At 50.2% G+C, this 24093-nt stretch overlaps 2 protein-coding genes across 11 annotated transcripts; one reads left to right on the top strand and one right to left on the bottom strand.

Annotated features, from left to right (window-relative positions):
- Positions 1 to 124: 124 nt before the first annotated feature.
- Positions 125 to 5579, bottom strand: ATRAID (all-trans retinoic acid induced differentiation factor). 3 transcript variants are annotated; one of them, XM_003908404.3, is made up of 7 exons: positions 5145 to 5579; positions 4315 to 4436; positions 1917 to 1988; positions 1764 to 1835; positions 1555 to 1676; positions 663 to 760; positions 125 to 439 (listed from the first exon to the last, which is right to left on the bottom strand). In XM_003908404.3, the coding sequence occupies exons 1-7, from the start codon at positions 5406 to 5408 to the stop codon at positions 335 to 337; spliced, it is 855 nt and encodes a 284-aa protein (XP_003908453.2). In that variant the 5' UTR covers positions 5409 to 5579; the 3' UTR covers positions 125 to 334. The 3 variants fall into 3 exon arrangements, with proteins under 3 accessions (XP_003908453.2, XP_009182115.2, XP_009182116.1); XM_009183851.2 differs by having other exon boundaries at positions 5208 to 5438; XM_009183852.4 differs by lacking the exon at positions 5145 to 5579 and adding an exon at positions 4580 to 4736.
- Positions 5344 to 18687, top strand: SLC5A6 (solute carrier family 5 member 6). 8 transcript variants are annotated; one of them, XM_009183860.4, is made up of 18 exons: positions 5490 to 5591; positions 6075 to 6141; positions 8927 to 9020; positions 9868 to 10400; positions 10716 to 10781; positions 11121 to 11172; positions 11562 to 11629; positions 12450 to 12604; positions 13020 to 13160; positions 13361 to 13490; positions 14084 to 14172; positions 14613 to 14725; positions 15401 to 15468; positions 16196 to 16282; positions 16423 to 16604; positions 16827 to 16930; positions 17174 to 17289; positions 17704 to 18687. In XM_009183860.4, exons 4-18 carry the CDS (start codon positions 10008 to 10010, stop codon positions 17848 to 17850), a joined length of 1911 nt encoding a protein of 636 aa, XP_009182124.2. In that variant the 5' UTR covers positions 5490 to 5591; positions 6075 to 6141; positions 8927 to 9020; positions 9868 to 10007; the 3' UTR covers positions 17851 to 18687. The 8 variants fall into 8 exon arrangements, with proteins under 8 accessions (XP_003908451.2, XP_009182124.2, XP_009182120.2 ...); XM_009183858.3 differs by lacking the exon at positions 5490 to 5591 and adding an exon at positions 5724 to 5837; XM_009183859.3 differs by lacking the exon at positions 5490 to 5591 and adding an exon at positions 5824 to 5893.
- Positions 18688 to 24093: the final 5406 nt, after the last annotated feature.

Below are 24093 nucleotides of genomic sequence, written 5' to 3'. Positions count from 1 at the left end.
CCTCGTGGTCTCCGCACTGCAAAACCAGGGGGAACCTGAAAAAACCGGCTGCCCTAAAGCAGTCCCTCCCACCCCAAGCAAGAAACACGTAAAGGCAGGGCGCCTTTCCTTAAAAAGAAAGACAGAGGGGAAAAAAAGTGTTTATTATAGGCAACAACACAAATGGGAACTGGTATTTGTCTACACCAGGTGAGTGCAATTTTTCCTCTTCCAATGGCGGCCTCAACCTTGAGGTGAATCCACTGGCCAAAGATGCCTTTCTAGGAAGCAGAGCTCCCTGGCTGGGCTAAGATAGATCAGATCGATCTTAGGTCAATGGTAAGACCTATGTGGTTCATGAAGTCTTGGCTTTTCGGCGTTGGGTCCCCCAAAGCAGAATGGAGATGGATAGAGTGGTGGATCCCAGAATCCCAAAGAACATAAGCAGTGAGAACGAGCCCTGTGAACAACAGACCAAAAAACATCCCCATACAACGTTACACGGAGGGCCACATCCTAACACCTAATTCTTTCCTAATATACCTATCACCTCGTCTAGGGCAATTCTATAGTTTTCCCCCTATAGGTAATTTGTATTAGCTCCTGGTCTTGTGGATCTCCTTTCTGAGAAGACTTGCTCTATGCATTCCTTGTATCCCTAGTTAGAAGGCCTAATTCCTCACCTGGCGCATACACTTGTATCCGTGGAAACCATCAGCACAAACACACTGCAAAAGACCTGGACCATCAGGTACACAAGATCCATTCTCAGGACACATTTCTGTGGGCCAGAGAGAAAGAGAGAACATCACTGCATACATCTCATTAGGCATATTTCTCAAATATCTATTTCAACTTAGAGTCTCTCAATCATTGCTAGGATAAAGGAAGAGGAAAGAAGATTACAGATAAAAACAGTAACAATAATGTCAGGCCTCTGAGCCCAAGCTAAGCCATCATATCCCCTGTGACCTGCACGTAAACATCCAGATGGCCTGAAGCAACTGAAGATCCACAAAAGTGAAAATAGCCTTAACTGATGACATTCCACCATTGATTTGTTTCTGCCCCACCCTAACTGATCAATGTACTTTGTAATCTCCCCCACCCTTAAGAAGGTTCTTTATAATCCTCCCTACCCTGAAGAAGGTTCTTTGTAATCTCCCCGACCCTTAAGAAGCTTCTTTGTAATTCTCCCCACCCTTGAGAATGTACTTTGGGAGATCCACCTCCTGCCCGCAAAACATTGCTCCTAACTCCACCGCCTATCCCAAAACCTGTAAGAACTAATGATAATCCCACCACCCTTTGCTGACTCTCTTTTCAGACTCAGCCCTGTGAGTCTGCGCCCAGGTGAAGTAAAGCCTTGTTGCTCACACGAGCCTGTTTGGTGGTCTCTTTACACGGACACGCGTGAGACAAATAATATATCTTAAGATATCTTTTCTTTCAAAGGGGTTAGACCCCCAGAACTCTGAATGAAAGGCACTTAAGTAACTTTGTCTTTCTGATCTAAAGTGGAAAACACAAGGGAGAAAAGACAATTCCCAGAAGTTTGGAGGTAAGACAGCATACCTGGGTCCCCAGTGTTATTGCAAAGGTTCTTTTGCCCTTGACAGATTTGGTTGTCTATGTAAGAGGTGATAGTATTCCAGGCATTAATTCCTCCAGGACAGTTGACATCTTGTGGCAGTATCCTAAAGAGAAATGTGGTCATAACATGCAAAGTTGCTAAACTCACAGCATCACCCTTCTTTGATTCTCTTCCCCATACCCTTACTCACAGAGTCTGGAGCTGAGTAAAGCCATGGAAAGTGTTGGCCAAGTCACCTTTGAGGGGGTTTGCTTGCAGGTCTCTGCAAAGCACACAATATTAGCACCTTCCCATCAACCTACACTATGTTAGCCTTTTGGGTGGAAGGCACCTAACTACTTACATGATGACAGTGGTATATGCCTGATGAAAGTTTGGACCAGGGTCCTCCAGAGAACAGTTCTGGAGATCCAGCCTGAGGAAATAAAGTAATCAATATAACTGTGTGTTCCTCTTTTTCTTCAACCACAGCACGGTTTGTATTTGACTACACAACCCCCTTTTCAGCTAATAATAACTGAACACAGCTGTGTTCAGAGTCATACACTAGGAGCTGTGGTAGACATTTTAATTCTGCGTTATCCAATAGAATCACCATTTGCCACATGTAACTACTTAAATTTAAGTTAATATACCTTAGGCTGGGTGTAGTGGCTCACTCCTGTAATCCCAGCACTTAGGGAGGCCAAGCGGGGAGGATCACTTGAACCTAGGAATTTGAGACCAGCCTGGGCAATATGAGTGAGACCCTCACTCTATAGAGAAAAATTAATTTAACCAAAAAATTCAGTGTCTCATTTGCACTAGCCATATTTCAAGTGCAAATGGAATAACCACGTTAGTAGCTACTGTACTGGTTAGTACAGATATGGAACATTTTCTTTTTTCTTTCTTCAGACAGAGTCTTGCTCTGTTGCCCAAGCTAGAGTGCAGTGGCATGATCTCGGCTCCCTGCAACCTCTGATTCCCAATTTCAAGCAATTCTCCTGCCTCGGCCTCCTGAGTAGCTGGGATTACAGGCACGCGCCACCACGCCTGGCTAATTTTTGTATTTTTAGTAGAGACGGGGTTTCACCATGTTGGTCACGTTGGTCTCGAACTCCTGACCTCATGATCCGCCTGCCTTGGCTCCCAAAGTGCTGGGATTACAGGCGTGAGCCACCACGCCTGGCCCAGAACATTTTCATAATCACAGAAAGTTCTATTGGCCAGCACTGTTCTAATCGGTTATGCATCTATTGGGAGAAATCTGTGTTTCTTGTCTACATTAGTGAATCTCATATTACGATTTTCAGATCCACAGAGAGCCTTTAAATTACAAAAAAATGCAAGTCATATAAATGAAAGTTTTTTCCACATGTATTTTCTACCACAGATTGGTTGTAAACTGCTGGATCATGCCACATTATTTTTTTTCTTCAACATCAACTGCTATCCTTTCCTTTATTCTGCAAATATTTACGGAGTCCCTACAAACTGCAAACACTGGGAGAATGTTAAAAAATATAAAACACAGTATCTTAGCCTTTGAGTGGCTTACAATGTAGTTAGAGGAACAAGACCGCTGCCCAAAATAAAAGCACTGTAAACATTACAATATAAAAGAAACCACAGGATAGTGTATAAATATATTTGAGTGGACACTAAAGATTACAGAAAGTTTTTTAAGAAGGTATTACTGAATCGCTTGAACCCAGGAGGCAGAGGGTGCAGCGAGCCAAGATCACGCCATTGCACTCCAGTCTGGGCAACAAAAGCGAAACTCCATCTCAAAAAAATGAATAAATAATAATTAAAAAAAGGTATTACTCGGCCGGGCGCGGTGGCTCAAGCCTGTAATCCCAGCACTTTGGGAGGCCGAGACGGGCGGATCACGAGGTCAGGAGATCGAGACCATCCTGGCTGACATGGTGAAACCCCGTCTCTACTAAAAAAATACAAAAAAACTAGCCGGGCGAGGTGGCGGGCGCCTGTAGTCCCAGTTACTCGGGAGGCTGAGGCAGGAGAATGGCATGAACCCAGGAGGCGGAGCTTGCAGTGAGCCAAGATCACGCCACTGCACTCCAGCCTGGGCGGCAGAGCGAGACTCTGTCTCAAAAAAAAAAAAAGGTATTACTCTGGAACTTAATAGTAGTAGGAAACAGTCACAAAAGATGTTGGAAATGAAGGATGGATATGTCCTAATTTGGTGGAGGAAGGCAATTTCAGGTATGGAGAGAGGCCTGAACAAAGATGGAATGCCATTGAGGGTAGGCAAATCTGGCTGGTGCAGACCATTATGGAGGTTTCAGTGGACAAGTAATTGGAAATAATGTTGGAAAAGGGGGTTGGGACTAGTGTATGGTAGTTAATGGTTTGAATTTTGTCCTGAGAGCAACAGTTACTAACTGTAGTATTAAAGCAAGAGAGTGATAATGGAAAATGTCGGTTTTCTGAAAGCTTAATATAGAGAGGTATTTAGGTAGATGAAGGAAAGAAGAGAATGGAAGCAAAACAACATTTTGAGTTTGAAGTAAGGGTGCACTCAGTAGGAAATGCTTAATAGGAAGCTACAGGTACTCACATGTACCTGGAGTGTGGAAAGGTAAAAAGACACTAAAGAGATCTAGTTTTGGTAGACATCTGCGTGATGGTTACAGCTGAAACCATAATAGGTGGATTCTTAAAATAATATAAGGGTAGAAAAGCAGCCAGGCTAAGGAATGGCCTGTATCCAGTATCTAGGGATGTCTTCCCCTCACCCCAAGATGGTGCCCTTCTGATTCAGGCAGCAACGGGCATGCAGCATTAGTTCTCGTGTCGTTTTACAATAAAGGGCCACTTTTGACAAATTTTGCACACTCCCTGGACATTGAGTACATATCTGCAGAAGAGAAAGAAACATTAGAACTCCAGAAAGAAAAGCCAAGAAAAGAACAAACGGCCATCAAGAATTAACTGCCAGTACACGTTTCCAGAATTCCTCTAACATGGGGCCGATAAATGGATAAATGGCTCGTGTCCTACCCTTGTAACAGGCTAGGCTAGGAGATGCCATGTCTTCCCCTAGAGTCCGGCGCCGAATCAGCTCTCCAGACACTTTCAGTACCAGACATCAGCCAGGGAAGGTCCTCATCTCTGAAGATCACTATTCAAACATATTTATTATGCTCTCTGCAAAGACTTCTCAAGTCCCAGTTTGGCCTGGTTTAAAAGGACCGGAGGTAGGTAAATAACTCATCAAGCATTACAAAACAAAGTACAGCCCTACCACTGCACGATATATAGTGTTCGGGCGTAGAGAGCTTGCACAAGAGCCAGAGGACCCGTCTGTAGAAATAACTTAAAGTTACTCAAAAATTAAGGGACGAGATCAAGTTTCACAGATCTTTGGAAGTCGGCAGGACTGGGGCGCCGAAAGCCTGCACGACGTGAGCACTCGGGAACAGGACCCGGCTGGGCAAGGTCGGAAAGGGTCAGGGACGAAATCAGAGCCGCAGGCCGGCCGAGGGGAAGGGGGAGCCGCGGGCGAGCGAGACGCACGGCTGGCGAGCGACCCTGCTTCAGCCCGACCTCAAACTTGCTTCTGTACCTCGGGTAGCGCCAGAGCCCTTTCCACGCCCAGAGCGAGGAGCAGGGCGGCAGCCCAGCGTACCAGGGTCGTAAGACTACCCGGGCCGTGAGGCGCCATTTTCCGCTCCCTTAGTTCTCCGGTGCTCACGCGACCCGGCCCCGCGGCCCCGCCCCGCAGCGCGTCAGGCCCTCTTCCTCGGGCGTGGCCTAAGCGACCCGGTCCATTCGCCCTGGGGCTGGCTGGGGGTTTCTTCTGCTCGCGGAGCTCTGCGCTGGTCTTCATGCGCCCCAGCCCTCTTTCGGGGACACTGGCTGCCCCTTATTCCTTTTCCCCTTTAATGAAGGCGACCCCTGTCGCCGCGCGGCTTCCCAGAGCCGACTGCAGGCTCCCTCAGCCGGGTGTTCCCCGCGTCCGGAAGCCAAGGTCTCGCCTTCGAAGAGACTCGGGTTCCTCCATCCGCCCTCAGTAAACATGGCGGCGCAGCGAGCGGGGCGGGCAGGGGGCGGGGCCCCCGCGGGTTCCCGGCCAGGGCGCAGCGGCCCGGCTCTGGCTACCCACGTGTGGAGACCGGGCAGGTGGGCCTGCAGAGCGTGAGACGGTGCAGAGAGGCCCCAGGGAGCGGCGTCTGAGCTGGGGCGGGGGCAAGGGGGCGGGGAGGGGCGGAGCGAGCCGGCCTCCGGCGTGGGACTGAAAAGATAAGAAGTGTGCGCGGTAAGGTGGTGGTCTCCGCCGGGTAGAGGGAAGCGGGAAACCAGGAAAGAACGAGGGTGAGGGTGATGGAGGAGGGAAGGGCAAATCGCAGACTCCGGCGGGAGGGCAGGAGCCTGGATCGCCCCGGGCACGTAGTCCCCTTCACCTCAATCCTGATAGCGCGTAGCGTCCCGGAGCCTGGCGAGGAGGTAGGAGCGGGATAGACGCTTCCCTAATTCATTTTCTTTGCCTTCCCAGGAAAAGGGTGCGATGTTGATCTCAGGAAGCACAAAGCGATCTTCCTAGCCCGGACTAAACCACGGAGGTAAGGGAGTGCGTCGCTGCCCCAGGGTGGGCCAGCGCCCTGACTGAAGGACGCCAGGGGATCCCTGCTCCCGGAGTGACAGTGTTGGTTAGGGCCAGCCAAAAAGCTCCTTAATGCCAACCCAAGCGATCATCTCGAGTAGCCGACCCATGCTTCCCTTCCACATTCCCCCCATGGTGTCTGCCTGGAAGTTCCTGAAAGGTTTACGTTTAGCTCACTGGCAAGTTTTCTAAGGTGTTAGTAGCTAGTAGCATTTTGAGGGCCCCTAAAGCCTTTCACACCTTGAGGAATTATAAGCTCCAGGACAGATTTTGAGGGAATCTTTTTGGAACAGTTAGTCTTGCAGTGGTCTCATTGCGTTTTGTAGGAGTCAGTATGATCCACTGCAGTGTGTGACCAAAGTGAGTTCAGGTTTTTTTTTTTTTTTTCTGGAGAAGGAGTCTCACTCTGTCGCCCAGGCTGGAGTGCAGGGGCACGATCTTGGCTCACTGCAAGCTCCGCGTCCCAGGTTCACGCCATTCTCCTGCCTCAACCTCCCGAGTAGCTGGGATTACAGGTGCCCGCCACCGCGCCCGGCTAAATTGTATTTTTAGTAGAGATGGGGTTTCACCGTGTTAGCCAGGATGGTCTTGATCTCCTGACCTCGTGATCCGCCCGCCTTGCCTCCCAAAGTGCTAGGATTACAAGTGTGAGCCACGGCGCCTGGCCGTGTTTTTAAAAGGGGTCCCACATCACGCGTGTAATCCCAGCACTTTGGGAGGCCGAGGCAGGCGGATCATGAGGTCAGGAGTTTGAGATCAGCCTGGCCAATATGGTGAAGTCCCGTCTCTACTAAAAATACAAAAAAAAAAAAAAATTAGCTGGGTGCGGTAGCACATGCCTGTAGTCCTAGCTACTCAGGAGACTGAGGCAGAAGAATCACTTGAACTCAGTATGAAGAGTAACATACTGAAGAACTCAGTATGAAGAGTATGCAGTGAGCCGAGATCGTGTCACTGCACTCCAGCCTGGGTGACAGAGTGAGACTCCGTCTCCAAAAAAAAAGGGGCATTCCCACAATCTGCTGTTTGTGCCTTAGTATGTTATGGCTGTAGTGAAACAACAGCTAGCTCTTCCTCTTGGCCCTCCTCTTTCTGGAGAAATGTAAGTCCATAGGTTTGGATCAATGTAGAGTTTTTAGAAAACCATAGATCTGTTCTCAGAATCTGGTCTGTTGCTAGGTCAGGTTTTTCCTGTCTTCCCTGGGGCTCTCTCAGGCCATCCATGAGAATTCTCCATACATCATGCAAATAGAATTTTATCAGGAAGTCCCATCAGCAGAGTGTCTTTATTTCTGTACCTCCGTTTCCCACACTGGGACTTTCCTTCCTGTCTCTGGCCACCTACCACTATAGTGTATACTATAGGGTATAGTGTATACCACTAACCCTATAGTGTTCTGTGTTCTTTGCACACAGCAGACATGTTTTCTCTTACTCCCCAGTGGTTCCCATCATCTCTATCATAGCAGCAAAAACTTGCCAAGGACAATGAGAAAACTCAGGGTGTTGCAATGTGCAAAGGCCCAGGGCATGTTTAGGTTAAACCAGAGTTTAAGCCTGTTGGGAATCTTATAGACATGTGATCCAAGAGTTGCCAGCTCTTATTTTCCCTCTTTATTGGCCCCAAGAGGTTCAGAGTTCAGGTTTAGTCTGCATGAGGCCATATCTTGCCAGCCAGACAGTGTCTGCCCAAGAACACACTGTGGGAGAGCTGAAAGAGAGCCTAATCTTTCTCCTAGTGGGCAAAAGCAGAAGACACACTTTATGTTAGTCTGTCTCTTCATTAGTTGAGATCTAAACTATGTCCTGTGAATGACTGACTACAACACTGTGCTCCTGCCCTGGTTCTGGGAATAGTGAGGACAGGGCCGTTGGTGAACACCTGTCATAGCTGCAGACAGCACTGTTTCTTTCTCTCTTGTTTTGTACCATGCTGCATAACCTTGAGCAAGTTATTTAATCTCTCAGTTTTCTTGTGATAACTGTAGAGTATTCATGTCTTAACCTGAGACATGCTGTTTTGAAAGCGTTAGCTTCATTATATGTTACTACTAATGTTTATAAAGCACCTCACACACTGCTGGGTTACATAGCAGGTGTTCAACAAATGTTAACTGTTCTCATGTTAGGCTGTCTAACTACATGGCATTCTCTGGTGTTTTTCCCCCATACCAGTAAGTACCCCAGAGGATTGCCTCTGAAGATAATGTGATACACATGGAGAACAGACAGGGTGGATGGTGAATCCCTAGACCTGGGTTCTAATTTACACTCTAACAATAGTAGGCTCTGTGCTTTTGTTTGGAAAGGTCACTTGAACCATCTGAGCCTTAGTGTGTTTATCTGTGAAATGGTCAGTGGTGGGGAGTTGGTTGTAATAGTGGTATCCAAAGATTTAAGATTTTAAATACTATGATCCCTTCCCTCTTTCTCTGAGGATTATGGTGTATTCTTGGAGGATTAACATTTCTTGTGTAGGAGTTAGAAAATCAACTTTCAACTTTCCCATCTTTTCATTTCCTTCATTCCAACTCCCTTCCGCACAGAGTGCCAAGAGTACTTTAGGCTGAAAGCCTAATCCATCTAGGAATGCTGTTGAATGTGAGCTCCCTCTTCCCTGTTCTGGAGCCTCTAGGGCTGAGTTGGAGTTTGGGGCCATAGGGTGATAGGGCCATTTGGAACGTAGCGATTGGTTCCCTGAAGGGGCCAGAACAAATGACTGCTGAGCTTCACCCCACCCCCAGATCCTGATCTCTCACCTCAGCTACTCATAGAGCCAGATCCTCAGCCTCTGCAGCTCCAGGCAACTCTGCCTCAGAACAGGGATTGCTTCTCCAGGTAGGTGTCTGTCCCCAGCAGGATGCAACCACTCTCTTTGGCTGGTCCCTTGGCCTCTCAGCTCCCTGGCTGGGTTGCTTCTCTCCAAAACGGAGAATCGTAACTCTGAAACCCTGACTCCAGCATGATGCCCTCTCACCTTTCCCGTCTCACTTTTGAATCCAGCTGCTCTTGCTGCATCTGCTGTTGACTGTGGTGTTGCAGGTAGAGGGGCTGAGAGGTGGGTGGCAGCGAGTGCTTATCTAGTGGTGTTGGGGAGAACCTTAAGAAAGGGGTTCGGAGTGGTTGGCCTAAATGGAGTCTGAAATGCCTGAAATGGAGTCTGTGGCTGCCACAGAGGCAGTCTCACTGATGATCAGTTAGAAGGGTGACACTGGGGATCTCAGGAAGCGAGGGCTGAGGCCAGGGTCAGTAGGGGAAGCCCTGCTGCCATTAGTCTCCATGTTGTGTTTCCTGCTGGGCTGTGGCGCCAGGCTGGGCTCTGCTGGCTTAGTGTATTGTAGTGACTGGGTCTGTGCCTTCAAGTGGGGTCAGGAAATTTTGCAAAGAAACTTAGGCTAGAGTTTATTTTTCTTTTGGTACTCGGGTGGAGACCTAAGAAGGTTCTTGAATTTCACAGCTCTGCATACTCAAAGGTCCTGGCCAAGTTATATTGTCTCCTGGCTGTCTCACTCTGATGCTTCTCCCTCACTTCTGTCCCCTACCAAACCCATACCAGGGCCTCCAGACCTTGAAGGGCTACCCCTATGCTGACTGGTCCACTTCTGATGGCATGTGATGTACAAGGCCCAAGGGTGAATGGCTACCAAGGCAAGATAGGCCTCACTAAGAGCTAATTCCTTTGCAGCTCACCCTGGACAGTATCGTTCCGTGGAGGAAGACTGTGAGACTGTGGCTGGGAGCCAGATTGTAGCCACCCATCCGCCCCTGCCCTGCCCCAGAGCCCTGGAGCAGCAGCTGGCTGCAGATCACAGACACAGTGAGGATATGAGTGTAGGGGTGAGCACCTCAGCCCCCGTTTCCCCAACCTCGGGCACAAGCATGAGCATGCCCGCCTTCTCCCTCGTGGACTACGTGGTGTTCGTCCTGCTGCTGGTTCTCTCTCTTGCCATTGGGCTCTACCATGCTTGTCGTGGCTGGGGCCGGCATACTGTTGGTGAGCTGCTGATGGCGAACCGCAAAATGGGCTGCCTTCCGGTGGCACTGTCCCTGCTGGCCACCTTCCAGTCAGCCGTGGCCATCCTGGGTGTGCCGTCAGAGATCTACCGATTTGGGACCCAGTATTGGTTCCTGGGCTGCTGCTACTTTTTGGGGCTGCTCATACCTGCACACATCTTCATCCCCGTTTTCTACCGCCTGCATCTCACCAGTGCCTATGAGGTGAGCAGGGACGGAAGGGAGAAGCACGTGGGACACGGGTTGGAGTGGAGAGGAGGAACAGGGACATAGGAAGGACCTGGGACCCTAGACCTCCTCCACCTAATGAGAGGGACAGAAAACTCAGTTGTGTGTTTGTAATTCTTTCTCAGTGATGTCAGGAGTAGGGGCAGGATTGGAGAGGAGGGTGCTGTGCCGAGTGGGACTCAGAGTGGGTATGGGTTGGATATTCCCTCATGTTCCTGAGCGTCTTGAGGGAAGTTGTGTGTGAGTTGTCGGGGTGAAGTCAGGAGGAAAATCTTTTTTCTGTATACCCAGTACCTGGAGCTTCGATTCAATAAAACTGTTCGAGTGTGTGGAACTGTGACTTTCATCTTTCAGATGGTAAGCAGAATGAGGCTAGAAACCGAGCCTGGGGCATGTTGGGGGACCTGAACCCAAGTGTGCTGCGGGAATTGGAGTCTCCCCTGCTCTCAGACTGGCAGGATTGAAATGCCTGCTAGAGGGTCAGCATCTATGAGGCCCCCAGAGGCATCCTGCTGCCCATGCCTTCTAATTCCAGCACAGATACTATGGTGGCAGCAAGCCAGAATTTGAGAGAAGGAAGAGGGAAGTGAGCCTAGGTGAGGGGAAGCCATGGGCATATTGGCACTGAGGCCCATCTTTCTTCCTCTCTCTTCCCACCCTCCTCCTGCCCCCTCACATTTTTTCCACATGCAACAGGTGATCTACATGGGAGTTGTGCTCTATGCTCCGTCATTGGCTCTCAATGCAGGTGAGGAGTCACAGCGCCCCTGGCTTTCAGCCATGGCAGGCTAGGAAAGCACCTTTGGGAGAGGCAGATGGAGGAGTGTGTACGGAAAAGAACCTGATCTTGGATGGGGAATTAATTCACTGCTTGGGCCCTTGGGTGGGTCTCTACCGGGGGAAGGCTTGGTCCACCTCTGTTGAAAGCTAGTAACGTGTTACCATGCCTATCCGAACTGGTTAATCAGCACCTTTTGATGGAGCTCTGCAAACAATTTTTTCCATTGTGGTGAATGATTTATTTCATTGTTAATGACCAAATGCTTTATCTCTGTGGCATGACACGATTGCCCTACCAGGGCTTCTCCCCTGGGGAACCCTTTTCCAGGGATAAAAATGTGGCTTCTATGCTTACAGTGACTGGCTTTGATCTGTGGCTGTCCGTGCTGGCCCTAGGCATTGTCTGTACCATCTATACAGCTCTGGTAAGTGCAGTAAGCCCTGGTGAGGGGAGGGGAAGGGATGAAGTAAGGAGGGGAGATGGGAAGAGAAGGAAAAGAAGAGATAAGCTGAGAATATAGGTGAGAATATAGGTGAAATTCTAGGGTGGTAAGAAATAGGATTTAGCCGGGCCCGGTGGCTCACGCCTGTAATCCCAGCACTTTGGGAGGCTGAGGCGGGCGGATCACAAGGTCAGGAGATCGAGACCACGGTGAAACCCCGTCTCTACTAAAAATACAAAAAATTAGCCGGGCGCGGTGGCGGGCGCCTGTAGTCCCAGCTACTCAGGAGGCTGAGGCAGGAGAATGGCATGAACCCGGGAGGCGGGGCTTGCAGTGAGCCGAGATCGCGCCACTGCACTCCAGCCTGGGCGACAGAGCGAGACTCTGTCTCAAAAAAAAAAAAAAAAAAAAAAAAAAAAAAAAAAAAAAGGAAATAGAATTTAGCAGTGGGGGTGGTATATGAAGGTAGAGGATGGGATGGGAATGATGTCAACAGGGTCACAGCAATTACGTGCCTAACGGCAGGAGAGTCCCCTCACTGGTAGCATGTCCTTAGAGTGGATGGTTTCAGGAGTGTCCAAGGGAGAGAATATAGTCATGGGTTCTTAGTTTCTGTTTCTGGTTGGGTCAGTAAAGCCCCTTCCTCATCTCTCTTTTATACTTAACACCAGAGATAGAAACTAAAAACTGGCTTCCGGCTGCAAAAAGCCTAAAACAAAACAAAATGGAACAACAATAAGGCGGGTTGGACGAGCTGGGTTTAGAAGGCCTCTGTGGCAGGTTTGCTGTGCTTTCCTTGCAGGGTGGGCTGAAGGCCGTCATCTGGACAGATGTGTTCCAGACAGTGGTCATGTTCCTTGGGCAGCTGGCAGTTATCACCGTGGGGTCAGCCAAGGTGGGCGGCTTGGGGCGTGTGTGGGCTGTGGCTTCCCAGCACGGCCGCATCTCTGGGTTTGAGTAAGTATACCCCTACTCCTGGCTGGGGTCTGCAGTGCCTGGGCGCTGAGCCCATCCTAGAGGGCTCAGGGCTATAGTAAGCAGAGTGCAAACTGGGAAGCCTAAGGTGTAACAGCAGACAGCGGGAAACTGGTCCTGCAGAGAGGGAGGGTGATTACAGGTGCTCGGCTAGTGTTTATGGAGAGCCAGGACATTACCTGGGATGAGTACCTGGAACGAGGCTGGGGTGGAAGAATGGAGCCTCCCTCTAACTGGCTGTGCTGTCTCTTGAGTGCACCCAGCTTCTTGCCTTCAGTCATCCCCTTGGCCCTAGCAGTGGTGTCTCTCCTCTCCTGTCGCTGACTCCTGTTGCCAAGAGGGCAGGAAGGCTATATCTCTGGGGCTTTGCACAATGACTGGGTGGTGTCTGTTACAGGTTGAATCCAGACCCCTTTGTGCGGCACACCTTCTGGACCTTGGCCATCGGGGGTGTCTTCATGATGCTCTCCTTATACGGGGTGAACCAGGCTCAGGTGCAGCGGTACCTCAGTTCCCGCACGGAGAAGGCTGCTATGCTGTGAGTGCAGCGACAGGAAGGGAGCAGAGCAAGGTCTAGGGGAAGGGGTTCCCCAGAGATAATTGGGGTGGGGCAGGATGCCAGAGTATATACATATCCACTGTGTTCAGGATGTGGGTCTCCTTTCTGGAGGTCAGGGGCACATGCCTGAGGGCGTCTGTTAACGCCGGCTCTCCTCCTGGCACCGACATCTTTTGCAGCTCCTGTTATGCAGTGTTCCCCTTCCAGCAGGTGTCCCTCTGCGTGGGCAGCCTCATTGGCCTGGTCATGTTCACATATTACCAGGAGTATCCCATGAGCATTCAGCAGGCTCAGGCAGCCCCAGACCAGGTGAGAAGGCCCTGTCCTGTTCCCTTGAGGGCAGGCCTGGCCCCACAACGGGAGTGTCTAGGTAGGAAAGGACTGACTATAGAAAGGACTCCCACCCTGGGTGGGAAATGATTGTAAAATCCTTTCCCACTCTAAGATGCTAGGAATCTAGCATGTGAGGATCCTGGTCCCTAGCGTCTAACCACAGTGCTCGGATATCCTACTGGGGTGAGGACCTACCCTTACTGACTCCCCACTGGGCTCCATGTGCTCTGCTGGGAGCTGTCACATACCTGGTCTCACCTAACCTCTAACAGCCTCATTTCACAGAGGAGAAAACAGACTCAATGAGGTAGTCAGTAAGCAGAAGTTCCACTGGTAGCCAGAAACAGAGCTGCGGGCGAATCGTGTCATTCCCTCTGCAGAGCCCATTTTCTCTCCACTTAATGTGTAGACACTTGGGTCAGCAGAGATGCCCCAGGCCCTGGCTTCCCTTCTAACGCACCCAGTCTCAATAGACTCGCTGGGGCACATGCAAAGGGAGCTTCTGTGCAGAGCCGGCCCTGGGAAGGCCCCTCTCTGAGGACTGCTCTGCACCTCCACTCTGCTTGCAGTTTGTCCTGTACTTTGTGATGGATATCCTGAAAGGCCTGCCGGGCCTGCCAGGGCTCTTCATTGCCTGCCTCTTCAGCGGCTCCCTCAGGTACCCCCTTTGACCATTTCCCTCAGACCTGGTGCACCTGACCCCTGTTGGGTACAAGGTGATGGGTGGAGCGGGGTGGTGGCGGGCGGGGAGTCCCAGTCACAGTGAGTCTCACTGTGTCTGTCCCATCTGTGTGGATGACAAGGGATAGCTCATCTTTGTAGGCCAGAGCACATTTTCTCTCAAGAGATACCCCTGTTTTGGTTAAGAGTTCTTTTATGGTACCAGAAATTGATCTGCTCAAATGAAACCCATATCCACATTCAAAAAAGGACTGTGTCCTTGCCTTCCAGGCCCGCTCTGAGGTGGTGTCAAGTCCAACTATGAGGAGGTTTCTTGGTGGTACCTGTCATCTCCCCTTTAGGATACCATTTCCTCCACAGAGTCCCACAGAGCTGACAATTTTGCCTCGCTCAACTTCTCATCCTCTTCTTTTTCAGCACTATATCCTCTGCTTTTAATTCATTGGCAACTGTTACGATGGAAGACCTGATTCGACCTTGGTTCCCTGAGTTCTCTGAAGCCCGGGCCATCATGCTTTCCAGAGGCCTCGGTGGGGTTATGCTTCCTCATCTCTTCAGTCTGGGTCTTTCTTTCTTTCTTTTTTTTTTTTTTTTTTGAGACGGAGTCTCGCTCTGTCGCCCAGGCTGGAGTGCAGTGGCCGGATCTCAGCTCACTGCAAGCTCCGCCTCCCGGGTTTACGCCATTCTCCTGCCTCAGCCTCCCGAGTAGCTGGGACTACAGGCTCCCGCCACCGCGCCCGGCTAGTTTTTTGTATTTTTTAGTAGAGACGGGGTTTCACCGTTTTAGCCAGGATGGTCTCGATCTCCTGACCTCATGATCCGCCCGTCTCGGCCTCCCAAAGTGCTGGAATTACAGGCTTGAGCCACCGCGCCCGGCCCAGTCTGGGTCTTTCTAAGCTACACCCTGACCACTGTCATCAGTCTGCTGTAAAACACCCACTTTATTCGGGGCTCAGCACTTGCCTAACGAGGCACACAACCTTCCCTGCATGCATGGTTGTTTACATCTCAGGGCATGTCCTAGGGAGGTCTCTGAGTCACATAGGAGTGAGGACTTGGTGGGAGGAAGCTGCAGCATGATGTAATATGCCTTTTGTGTCAAAGGAGACAGAGATGGTAGTTTGGCTGCGCAGGGAGCCTTGCTTTATCCCATTGCTTGTGTTAACTCACACCTTCTTGTTTCCTCTCCTCTCCTTTACTCCCAGCCTTTGGCTATGGGCTACTTTGTCTAGGAATGGCCTATATTTCCTCCCAGATGGGACCTGTGCTGCAGGTAATAACTGTAGAGGGTAGGAAGCGATTTTAAGGGAGAGAAGGGATTGATTGAAACAGGAAGTTGAGAAGGGCAGCTATATTGAGGGGAATGACCGGGGGCCAGGTGTAAGAGATTCCCCTTTGATGGACCATCTTTACTGTGAACAGACTTCCAAGCAGCCAGAGGACCCAGGGTCATTCCTGGGATATTGTAGGCCAAGAGAGAGCCTCGGAGGAGAACCCAAAACACATCCCTCTCCATCAGCCCCCCATCAGCCTTTCCTGCCCTCTAGAGTCTTTTTTTTTTTTTTTTTTTTGAGATGGAGTCTCATTCTGTTGCTCAGGCTGGAGTGCAGTGGTGCGATCTCGGCTGACTGCAACCTCCGCCTCCTGGGTTCAAGCGATTCTCCTGTCTCAGCCTCCCAAGTAGCTGAGGGACTATAGGCATGTGCCAGCATGTCTGGATGATTTTTGTATTTTTAGTAGAGATGGGGTTTTACCATGTTGGCCAGGCTAGTCTCGAACTCCTGACCTTAGGTGATCCTCCCGCCTCGGCCTCCCAAACTGCTGGAATGATAGGCGTGAGCCACTGCCTGGCAACCTCTGGAGTTCTGATTGTTCCCATAGAAGAGATAGATCTGATGAGTGGGGCTCCAAGGCCATGGCGGGTGGCTGTGCTCTATGGTGAGTCTGGGCATTTCTGAGTCTGTGTTCTTTTTTATTTTCTTCTTGCCCGGTCCTCCTAGGCAGCAATCAGCATCTTTGGCATGGTTGGGGGACCGCTGCTGGGACTCTTTTGCCTTGGAATGTTCTTTCCGTGTGCCAACCCTCCTGTGAGTGATGCATCTGGACCCACAGTCATGTGTAGCGCGATGGGCCTGTGGGTTGGCAGGGCTCTCACCAGGAGACCTGAGGACTGCTGTGAGGGCTGGCAGGGCTGGCCTTGTGACAGGCGTGCACCGTGTCTCGGCAGGGTGCTATCGTGGGCCTGTTGTCTGGACTTGTCATGGCCTTCTGGATTGGCATTGGGAGCATCGTGACCAGCATGGGCTCCAGCATGCCACCCTCTTCCACTAATGGGTCCAACTTCTCCCTGCCCACCAATCTAACCATTGCCACTGCGACCACACTGATGCCCTTGACTACCGTCTCCAAGTAAGGCAGGGCTTGCTGTCTTTCCCCTTGTTTTCTCAAAGCCCTCCTTTGAGTTTGAGGGCTTTCACAGGGGTCTTGCTAAGGGATGGGTCACCAGAGGCTCCAGGGAAATGTTGGGTATTGGGTCCCAAGACCCTGGGACCATGCGGGCAAGGAGAAACTGGTGCCCAAGGAATGCCCTGCCAATGAATTGCTAATTGTCTTCCCCTCTGCTCTTCCCAGGCCCACAGGGCTGCGGCGGTTCTATTCCTTGTCCTACTTATGGTACAGCGCTCACAACTCCACCACAGTCATTGTGGTGGGCCTGATTGTCAGTCTACTCACTGGTGAGGGTGTGGGATCGCGGTGCAGACGAGCACCGAGGGGTTAACAGAGGGCCCTAAGGGACTCTACCGTCTAGGGAGAAAGGTTCCTGCCCTCTGAGCTTTTGGGTGTCAGTAGCTGTCAGGCTTTTCCACTGGGATGTAGGATGTGGGTGGGGGCTGGGGTATCTGGGGGCCAAGGGAGGACATGAGGCCCGCTGCTGTGGATGGTTCCACGCAGAGACTCAGAAGCACGTTTCCCTTCAGGGAGAATGCGAGGCCGGTCCCTGAACCCTGCGACCATTTACCCAGTGTTGCCGAAGCTCCTGGCCCTCTTGCCCTTGTCCTGGCAGAAGCGGCTCCACTGCAGGAGCTACGGCCAGGTAGCACCTAATGTCCAAGTGACCCCTCCCATCCCTCTGCAGATGCCACTGACTCTTCTACCCCTTCTACCCCTTTTCTGTGCTCCTGCCCCCGGTGCCCCTCTCAGGATCAGCTAAGCCTAGGCTGTCCCCACACAGCTGTCTCAGGTTCTACCCACAGGGCTGCACTCCCTTGGTGGGGCAGAAGGATCTCAGGGCTCAGGGGAGCTCAGCCCCGGCCTGGGCTGGTCAGCTCCCCTCCCCAGCCCACCCTGCGCTCCCCACTGTGCTGTGCTCTCCCTCTTTTCCCCCCATTCTCCCTCCCACACCCAGCCTTGCTGGGCTGCCTTCTAGCGGGTACGTTTTCTGTGTGAATCCTGTCACCACCTGTCGTCCATCTTCACCAGTTCCACCCCTTTGGCTTTGTGTTTGTAGGACCACCTCGTGGACACCGGCGTGTTTCCCGAGAAGCCGAGGAATGGTGTGCTGGGGGACAGCAGAGACAAGGAGCCCATGGCCCTGGATGACACAGCTTATCAGGGGAGCAGCTCCACCTGCATCCTCCAGGAGACCTCCCTGTGATGTTGACTCAGGACCCTGCCTCTGTCCTCACTGTGCCAGGCCATAGCCAGAGGCCACCCTGTAGTACAGGGATGAGTCTTGATGTGTTCTGCAGGGACAGGTCTGGATGATCTAGCTCGTACCAAAGGACCTTGTTCTTCCCTGCAGGAGAAGCTGTCACATCTCGAGCTGTGAGGCACCGTTTCTCTCTCGCTTGCCAATCTTTTTTTAAAGGATGAGGCTCGTAGGGAGCAGGATCATGCCAGAAATAGGGATAGAAGTGCATCCTCTGGGAAAAAGATAATGACTTCTGATTCAACATAGCCAGAGTCCTTTGAAGTAAATGGCTAGAAACAGCACTCTGGTTATAACTGCCCCAGGGCCCGATTCAGGACTGACTCTCCACCATAAAACTGAAAGCTGCTTCCCTTGTAGTCAGTCCGCATCTCAGTACCAGTTCTGCCAGCCACAGTGAGCCCGTTATTACTTTCAGATTGTCTGTGACACTCAAGCCCCTCTCATTTTTATCTGTCTACCTCCATTCTGAAGAGGGAGGTTTTGGTGTCCCTGGGCCTCTGGGAATAGAAGGTCCATTTGTCTCCTTTGTGTAGAGCAAGCAAGTTTTCTGCCTCACTTTATCCGTCCTCCACCTCTGAGATGGACACTTAGAGACAGGGCAAATGTGGATCCAAGAAACCAGGGCCATGACCGGGTCCACTGTGGAGCAGCCGTCTATCTACCCGACTCCTGAGCCAGGCTGCCGTGGTGTCATTTCTGTCATCTGTGCTCCGTTTCCTTTTGGAGTTTCTTCCCCACATATCTATTCCTGGGGAATAAAAACTACCATTGGACCTAGAATTTGGGCTCCTGTACTGTCTCCACCTGCTCTTGTCCACCCCACTGCATCCCCCGGTGAGGATAAGGAGTCCCATCCTACGTACAGGTCACCTTCCTGTGCTCAGGAGGGGGGCTGCGGCTTCAAGTCTCTGCTGTCCCCGTGTCTGCAGGGGACAGCGCTGTGCTCACCAGGGTGGAAGATACACACCCTCTCCTAAGGCTTCTCATCCCCTGGGGCTTACTTAGTCACTCCCTTCTCCGGCCCCAGTTTCCCTTTGCCAGAACCTTTTGCTCTCAGATTTTTACTTTTGAAACTGGAGGAAGAATGTTCCCATCTGATTTTAGAAATGGAACATTCTAGCTGGACTTTTATGGTCTTGTGAAGAACACTGTGCTCACACCCTCCCACACCTGACCTCTGCCCCTGGCTGGCCCTGTGCAGCTGCCCACATCAGCTCTGCACAAGCTCTCCGGGGTCTCTTCACAGAGACCGGGTCCCAGGCATATCTGAGTTCAGCCTCAACTGAGGCCTCCCGGGGCTTCTAGAGCACATTCCAGCTGTTCTCTCACATTCCATGCAGCTCGGGCCTGGGATGTTCTGTGTCCCTTTTTCTACCTCTACCCCAGCTCACTCGGTCACGCCCCAGCCCCTTTCACTTCTGCCCTGGCCAGCCCTGTGGAAGAACAGGGCTGGGTTGTGCCAGAGCCCAGACCCTAGCCACTCCTAACCTGCCTAGGCCTCATTTATATTCATGATGACAATAATGGCTCCTAATGGGTCTTAAACCTGCTGCCCTGGATTTTTTTTTTTTTTCCATTCCATAAGGCTCTGATCTTGAACATAAACATTCCTTCCAGTATGAACTTTAGGTATCTGGTCATGATCTATTTTCTGTCTGGGAAAGTACTTTGACAGGCCAAAGGTGTGTCCACTGAATCTACCATATTTCAGACGTGCCTGAGTGGTATTCCAGGGAGAGCTGGGGAGAACGATCCTCAGGGTTTCATTAGCTGAATTAGGTAGGGTGGAAGTGAGTCTATGTAAGAAGATATGGAGACATTTTACTAGGGGCCCTTGGACTCAGGCCTATTTTGTTTTGTCTTGTGAATTAAAACTTCAGTGATGGAAAGATAAGAAGCCTAGGCCGGGCGCGGTGGCTCAAGCCTGTAATCCCAGCACTTTGGGAGGCCGAGACGGGCGGATCACGAGGTCAGGAGATCGAGACCATCCTGGCTAACACGGTGAAACCCCGTCTCTACTAAAAATACAAAAAACTAGCCGGGCGCGGTGGCGGGCGCCTGTAGTCCCAACTACTCGGGAGGCTGAGACAGGAGAATGGCGTGAACCCCGGAGGCGGAGCTTGCAGTGAGCTGAGATCCGGCCACTGCACTCCAGCCTGGGCAGCAGAGCGAAGCTCCCGCTCAAAAAAAAAAAAAAAAAAAAAGATAAGAAGCCTATAATTATTATTTGGAAAAGATTCCTTTGGGAGACTGAGGCAAGGGGGTTGCTTGAGGCTAGGAGTTCCAGACCAGCCTGGGCAACATAATCAGAGCCTGTCTCTACAAAAACAAACAAACTAGCCAGCATGGTGTCATGTGCCTGTAGTTCCAGCTACTTGGGAGGCTGAGGTGGGAGGATTGCTTGAGCCCAGGAGTTTGAGGTTGCAGTGAGCCAAGATTGTACCACTGCACTCCAGCCTGGGCAACAGAGCAAGACCTTGTCTCTAAAACAAAACAAAACAAAATCCCTTTTCCTTCATAGATTGTTTTTGGGGAATGTAATTGAATCTATCATGCCAGACTCCCAAATTCAAGCCTTATTTGTTTCCCGGTTCAGGTGCCCTGGTAGAGCTGCTTCTAGGACAAGGTCTTACCAACGGAGGCAACAGAAACTAAGAATGTCTGTAAAAACTAGAAGTGGGCAATTTATAGCTCAAGCCCTACAAGAAGGAGAGACTGGTGATTGTACGGCACCAAGAACTGTTGAGGGAATGGGATCATCTCTGGATTCTTAGGGCCTGACCTCTGAACCCATTTTCTGGCCAAGCCAGTGTCTATTGGAGAGTTGAGAGCAGGATGCCCCTCATTGCTGCCCTTGGTCCAGGGCTTTACATTAAAAAAAAAACCACATTGGTCATATCTGCAAACATGGGGATTGTAAAGTGAGTAATGCCCAGAACTGCACTCTGTCCTTTTTTTTTTGAGACGGAGTCTTGCTCTGTCGCCCAGGCTGGGGTGCAGTGGCCGGATCTCAGCTCACTGCAAGCTCCGCCTCCCGGGTTTACGCCATTCTCCTGCCTCAGCCTCCCGAGTAGCTGGGACTACAGGCGCCCGCCAACCCGCCCGGCTAGTTTTTTTGCATTTTTTAGTAGAGAGGGGGTTTCACTGTGTTAGCCAGGATGGTCTTGATCTCCTGACCTTGTGATCCGCCCGTCTTGGCCTCCCAAAGTGCTGGGATTACAGGCTTGAGCCACCACGCCCGGCCCCAGAACTGCACTCTCTCTAAGTCCTCCAAGAATTGTCCATCCTTCCAGTAGAAGTGAGGACAGTCCCCGAACGTGCCAGGTTGACTCTGCCCCGAGGTCTGCCCTATTCTCCGTAGTCCCTCCCCCTGGGACCCAAGGGCACTGTTCCTTATTAACTACCTTATCCTACCAATCTGCCAAAGGGGGCCCTCTTTGTTCAGTATATGTATCAATCACCTGCTACATGCAAGGGCCTCAGCTTTTTTTTTTGTTTTTGAGACAGAGTTTGAAGGGGTGGCCTGCCCCTCCACACCTGTGGGTGTTTCTCGTTAGGTGGAACGAGAGACTTGAGAAAATAAATAAGACACAGAGACAAAGTATAAAGAAAGAAAAGCGGGGGCCCAGGGGACCGGCGCTCAACTTACAGAGGACCCACGCGGGCACCGGTCTCTGAGTTCCCTTAGTATTTATAGATAATTATCTTTACCATCTTAAAGATAAGGGAGTGGCAGGGCAATAGGATCATATTTAGGGAGGAAATCAGCAGTAAGACATAAGAACAAGGATCTCTGTGACATGAATAAGTTTAAAGGAAAATCCTGTGCCTTGAGATAAACCTTTTAGCAGCATTGTTTCATCCTATCACATGGGGATAAACCTTGGACAATACCTAGCTTTTCTAGGAATAAAGACACACCCTGCACGCCCAAAATCCATTAAACCTTGAGTTACCACAGCACATGTCTCTTGCAAGGACAAGGTTGGGGGTAGGGTCACAGATTAACAGCATCTCAAATACAGAACAAAATGGAGTCTCTTATGTCTACTTCTTTCTATATAGACACAGTAACAGGCTGATCTCTTTCTTTTCCCCCCAAGAGGTACTCTGTTGCTTAGGCCGGAGTGCAGTGACGCAATCTCAGCTCACTGTAACCTCCGCCTCCTGGGTTCAAGTAATTCTCTGCCTCAGCCTCCCGAGTAGCTGGGATTACAGGCGCCCACCACCATGCCTGACTAATTTTTTGTATTTTTGGTAGGGACAGGGTTTCACCATCTTAGCCAGGCTGGTCTTGAACTCGACCTCGTGGTCCACCTGCCTTGGCCTCCCAAAGTGCTGGGGTTACAGGTATGAGCCACTGCGCCTAGCCAGGCCTCACCTTTTATACAGCTAAAGAAACTGCTGTGCCACCCCAGGACTCTACGAGGTGTCAATCTGAAATTCTTATTTTAACTATATTTGCATAGAAGAGGAACTAAGAATGCCACAGGATTAAAAATTTTCAGGAGTTACGATAATTTAAGTGTGGCAAAAAGGTCCAATTCTCTGTATAACTTTCAAACCTTGTAACAGAGAGCACAGATGCTCTTTCATTTCTAACATAGTAAACCTTTTTCTGCGTGCAGTGCAGCATTTAAAAAGTACTGTTTGATGGTTATGAGGGTGTAGTCTAAGGCTTGGGTTCAAATACTGGTACATCCATTTAACCTTAAGCTTCAGTTTCTTCGTCTGTTAAATGTGAAATTCACAGGGTTAAGGACTCAAAACTATGTTGCATGCATATATGTACATATATATGCATTCCTTAAATATCAGTTATTGTAATAATTATTCTTTGTAGTTTTTAAAGCACTTTTCATATACTACCTAATATTCCTTGGGAAAGAAATACTTCCCATATCATCTGCATTTTTAATATATAAAGTAACTGGATTGCTTGACTGGTAAGTGCTTGAGGCAGAGCTAAAATGAGGGTCTATGACTCCCAGTAGCCTACCAAGTTGTATTTGTGTTATAATGAAAACAATGTCCTTTTGGATAGGATATTGTTATCTGTGTTCACAGAGTGTTTTCTGGGACATCAGTCCCTAGTACAGTGAGGCATTAAGTTGGTGGCAATGGTACTATATCATTCTAGAATCTTTCTGGAGCAGTGGCTTGAAAACTTTTTTGACTGAGACCCACAGTAAGAAATACATTTTACATCATGATCCAACGCACACATGAACTGCATATGTTTTTTTCTCTTTTTTGAGACAGGGCCTTGCTCTGTCGCCTAGGCTGTAGTGCAGTGGTACCATCTTGGCTCACCACAACTTCTGTCTCCCAGGCTCAACTCAAGCAATCCTCTCACCTCAGCCAGGACTACATGGGGAGGTAGTTAGCCAGGGAACAACCCATAACATGATGTGAAGAACTCACATCAGTTACAAACAAGGTACAGTTTGGAGCCACTGACTTGATTCATGCTAAGACGGCTGCAGTTTTACCCAGATTGCTTTTCTAATATCAGTGCAAATATCCATAGAATGAAAATGGCAAATTACATTTTAGTATTATTGTATAAGAAAACTGTGTTGCCGGGCGCGGTGGCTCAAGCCTGTAATCCCAGCACTTTGGGAGGCCGAGATGGGCGGATCACGAGGTCAGGAGATTGAGACCATCCTGGCTAACACAGTGAAACCCCGTCTCTACTAAAAAATACAAAAAACTAGCTGGGCGAGGTGGCGGGTGCCTGTAGTCCCAGCTACTCGGGAGGCTGAGGCAGGAGAATGGCGTAAACCCGGGAGGCGGAGCTTGCAGTGAGCTGAGATCCGGCCACTGCACTCCAGCCTGGGCGACAGAGCGAGACTCCGTCTCAAAAAAAAAAAAAAAAAAAAAAAGAAAACTGTGTTAACTTTAGCGACCCCCTGATAAGATCTCAAGGACCCCTAGGGTTTCGTGGACCACACTTTGGGAACTGTCACCCTAAACCAGGAGACATACAAGAACTATCATAATAACATGTTAACCTCAGGCCAGGCACCATAACTCACGTCTGTAATCCTAGCACTTTGAGAGGCTGAGGTGGGCAGATCACTTGAGCTCAGGAGTTCCAGACCAGCCTGGCCAACATGAAGAAACCCCATTTCTACTACAACAACAACAAAAATTAACCACACGTGGTGGTGGTGCACGTCTGTG

The sequence above is a fragment of the Papio anubis genome, chromosome 14 (assembly GCF_008728515.1).
Source record: "Papio anubis isolate 15944 chromosome 14, Panubis1.0, whole genome shotgun sequence".
NCBI classification, from domain to species: domain Eukaryota; kingdom Metazoa; phylum Chordata; class Mammalia; order Primates; family Cercopithecidae; genus Papio; species Papio anubis.
The sequence above is the reverse complement of the archived record's forward strand: the minus strand, read 5'-3'. Positions and strand labels throughout refer to the sequence as shown.